The sequence below is a fragment of the Chaetura pelagica genome, unplaced genomic scaffold (genome assembly GCF_000747805.2).
Source record: "Chaetura pelagica isolate M959 unplaced genomic scaffold, ChaPel_1.0 scaffold76, whole genome shotgun sequence".
NCBI lineage: Eukaryota > Metazoa > Chordata > Aves > Apodiformes > Apodidae > Chaetura > Chaetura pelagica.
Window position 1 is genome coordinate 9,018,025 of NW_009970723.1, and position 4,345 is coordinate 9,022,369.

Here is a 4,345-nt window from a genome sequence, read left to right on the forward strand (position 1 = left end):
TGTGGGTGTAAGGAAGATGGAGACAGGCTCTTCTCAGAAGTTCCCAGTGTCAGAACCAGGGGGCAATGGGTACAAGATAGAACATAGGAAGTTCCATTGAAACATAAGAAAAAACTTCCTTATAATGAGTGACAAAGCACTGGAACAGGCTGCCCAGGGAGGCTGTGGAGTCTCCAAACCCACCTGGATACAGTCCTGTATAAGGTGCTATAGGTTATCCTACTTCAGTGGGAAAGCTGGACTAGATGATCTCTAGAGGTCCCTTCCAACTCTTTTAACAATTCTGTGATTCTGTGAAATTTTACTCCTTCCCCTTAGCAGCAAAGGCACACTTTGCTTCTGCTACCTTTAATTTCATACTACCAGCAGTATTTAAACTCTCTTCAACTGATTCAAATCTGTTGTTTAATAGGTAGACTCCAGCAATCCATCCTCTGCTTTGATTCATCTGCCTCTTTACTCCAAATGGAATAGACCACTTAATCCATTTTGTAACAAAAACAGAATTAGTTGCAGCAAAACTAGATTAAATTATCTAAGGTAAGCTAATGAGTGCTCATGGATACATAACGACAAGCTTTAAAGGTACCTTGTGCCTTAGCATACTTTGGCAAATAGAATTCAAAGTTCAGCAAGGATACCAGGACATCATGATGTTCGTTAGGTGTTTCTTTTACTGCATGTCAGCAGAGCACTGGCACCTCAATTAAACCAGAAGAAGCCCTAGACTGTTGCTGTTTGGCACCATACTTGCCATGATCAAGTCTTCCTTCACTTACCTCTCCAGTTCCACAACTTCTAGAGAAAGACATAGGCAAGTTTTGTCCTGTGAAGATCATTTCTAACAGAACAGGAAACACAGCAGCGATAATCAATCTTCATTTATATACTTTGTTCCCCAAAACCAGCAAAGGTATAATACAAGTTTTTCTTAAAACAAATCTGTAACCAGTTTTATTGTAGAAATAACACCTTTACAGCATTTACTTCTCACTGGCTTGTTCTGGCATGCTTCTAATGATGTCAGAGTCACCTATAAAACAAAAAAAAAAAGTTGTTACAAGAGGACCCACAGAAAGATCTTACAGGAATAGGTCAAAAAGTAAAAATAATCCAAAACTCAATACACTGATTCTACAACCAGGAAACAACTTTAAAGTCTGTCTAGAAAAAAGCAAGTCATATTGACAGCTTGATAAAAATACTTGTAACTGTATTTTGCTAGTCCATACACAGCATTTTTACAGCAATTGTGTACCTGTCACCAGCATTTCCAAAGCCAGTACTAGAGCAACAATCTAGTCCTGGAGGACACAATGCATAGTTTTAATATAGCGAATGTCTAGCCTCCCCTGATCACAACAATATCAGGACAGCGAGAATATTCGCATGACGTTACTCTGCAGGAACATTTACTTACAGTTCCTTCCCAAAATCAAACCTAAAAGTAACATTTTACAGCTAGTATTTGAATACAAGCAAGGTAAATAATGTTTTTCTGAAGAAACAGCAAACTTAAACCAATGTAACTTAGTTGTTACAGACATCATTAAATCCATGTGGATACAATTTGTTCAACAAACAGAAGATTGATTCTTCTCTTTGAAGATTATGGAAAGAGGATGAGAAGTCACCTCATTACAGGACAGTATAAGGAACCTGAGCATCTCTCTGGGACAAACAGTAATACCAAACCATCGTAATTACACACAGATTTATTGTTTTAAAATAAAACTTTTAATATACTTTTAAACCCTGGATCAGTATCCACCTGCACATATATTATTTTTTTATGTATCATTCTGGGAAGCAGGAAAACTCACAATCCTTTTGTCTTAGATTAAGAACAGTCAAACAAGGCTGACATAAACAGCATGTTACACAAACTCACGTTCTGACAGGCTCAGAAACAGGCATCACAAAGTTGCCTTCCCAGCCACTGAAACCTAATTACAGACCAACAGGTACACAAAATGCACGCTCACAAGGTTTAGCAGTAAAAGGAGCTGCGTGCAAACACAAGCAGCAGTAAGTCCAGGTTCTAAAAATGCGCAAGTCACAAAAGAAAAGGATCTCGCTCAGAGGAAATGATGAATCAAACCTGACTGAGGACAGCAAAGCCACCTGCTCAGTGCTGCTGAAGGGAGGTGTGGCGCCGCGAGGGACCTACCTGGGTCGATGATGGCCAGTGTGCACACCCGGTAGTACTTCCCGCAGGCGGTGCCCAGCTCTATGTTGTTGCCGCTGTAATGGTGGACGCCGGTCTTGGCCAGCATGGCATAGTACTCGATCTCTGACTTCCTGAAATTCCAACGCTAGAGGTTACACTTCCAACCAACAGTTCCGACTGACATAATGCAGCAAGAGCAGCTTTAACTCCAATCGCATTTGAACCTTACAGAGTTTTCCTTCCCCCCAAGAAACACCCATCTGTTCCCTGCCCTTATCCAGAAGTACACTGAAGGTGTGTCAACAGCAAACCCACTTCTGGAGTGCAAATCCTGGAGGCTGCTCCTACACATGCAGGGAAGAAGGGGATTCAGGACTTCCAGACTTCCACAAGGTTGTAGGAGCCAACCCCAAGTACATAAACAACACCTGTTAATGGTGATACCCAGAGGCCAGAAACTGTCTATTTTTATTTGTTAAAAAAATCAATTTATACACCCTTCTCTTCCTATTTCCACCAGGTGATTCTAGTGGTCAATATTGTTTCCTCAAGCACTTCTGGGATTCCCATTAACATGCTACCAACTGCAACAGTGCTGCAATTTCTTGATGCCTACTGTTGTTTTTCTCTATTTAGTTTCTTCAATCTGTCAATATTCCTTGATGACAAAAAGGGCCCAGAAATTCAACAAGGAAAATGTCAGTACAGATTTCATTCTCAAAAAAAGACAGTTTCACAGACCAGGAACCTAGTTTGTAACTTACTTGGACAGCAAACTTTGGGTACTTCAAGTATTTTAAATCAGTGTCAATTACCAGTTTCCCTATTGGTAAAATAGTTTCCCAATACACTACTTTGAAAGAAACACAGGAATTCAGCCCCATTATACTTTTAATGGATGTTACCACAGTGTGAAAAGCTTCCAGAATCTTCACTAGTACAAACTCTTTTGTATTAGAAAGCTAGAAAAACGATGGGAAGCATTTCAACACATCCCAACCTGAATTCATTACACCCATACCAAACAACCCATCTTACATTATAGCACTCTGGAACATGAAGTTATCTGCATTAATAATTAATGGTAGCAATTAACATGAAGTACATGTAAAAAGAACCTGCCTTACTTTTAAAAATAATTTTTTTCATACATCTGCTTACCTCAAAGCAGGACAGTTGTTGGCTAGGATGACCAACTTGGCTTTGCCCTGCCGAATCATTTTCAAAGTCTGTTTGTATCCTAGCACATATTTACCACTTTTCATAACCAGCTGAAGCCTAGAGTTTATGGACTCCAGGGACTTTTTCTAAAAAAGATACAGAAAAGCATTATTGAGTGTTACTTTACATTTTTCAAAATTGCAGAGGACTTAAGAAAATTAAGTCATTCTGAATGTAAGTAATCTTTTAATAATTCCCCTGTAATTTGCAATGCAGAATGAGAAAAGCCACCCTACCATGCAAGTATGAGAATGCTCATGGATAAGGGGGTTGCTGATGTTTTCCCAATTTAATTAAAAAATTCCTTACTCTCGTATCTTATGATAGGAAAACACATCTCAAAGCACTGTTGCTGCTACCTATGCTAATCAGTAACATCCAGATGTATTTGACAGACCATTAGCACAGCTCAGCTAGTCAAGTCCACATAACTACTACTTCTGGCTTGTATTTAAGCCAAGTCTGGAGTGCACCTCTTCCCCAGGCACACAGTCCTAGCATTAGGTCAGTTAGCAGAAGCAAGTAATCGCATGCAATAGGAGCCGGCACTTCCAACGGGAGAGCCTGATGCTTATGACAACAGGTAGCAACACATTTGCAGGGACGAACGCCACCACCTAGCAAGAAACGCACACTTGCCAGAGTCACTCCAAGAGAAAGGCAAGAAGGCAGCACGAAATGTAACTGCTGAATTCCACCCGCACTAGGAACTCAGCGCCAGGTCACCCTTCCACCAGCTACCACAGGGCTCCTGTGAGCATCCCGGGACAGTGTGAAGGAAGAGCAGAGGTGAGGCGGCAGCAGGGCGCGGCCTGGGGAAGGAGTCCCCGGCCCCAGCTCTAAAGGCCGAGACAGGCACCTCCGGCTGCACTCACACGGCCCCGGCCCCTGCCCCAGGCCATGGCGGGGCCCACTGCCCTCCCGAGGCGCGACGGGCCCCGTTCCCCGGCCCCG

The 4,345-nt window shown here is 42.0% G+C and overlaps 1 protein-coding gene across 1 annotated transcript; it reads right to left on the reverse strand.

The window, feature by feature from the left end:
* Positions 1-925: 925 nt before the first annotated feature.
* Positions 926-4,293, reverse strand: RPL30 (ribosomal protein L30). The gene is made up of 4 exons (XM_010006517.1): positions 4,267-4,293; positions 3,332-3,477; positions 2,171-2,301; positions 926-1,033 (listed from the first exon to the last, which is right to left on the reverse strand). Exons 1-4 carry the CDS (start codon positions 4,291-4,293, stop codon positions 984-986), a joined length of 354 nt encoding a protein of 117 aa, XP_010004819.1. The 3' UTR covers positions 926-983.
* Between the last annotated feature and the right edge of the window lie 52 nt (positions 4,294-4,345).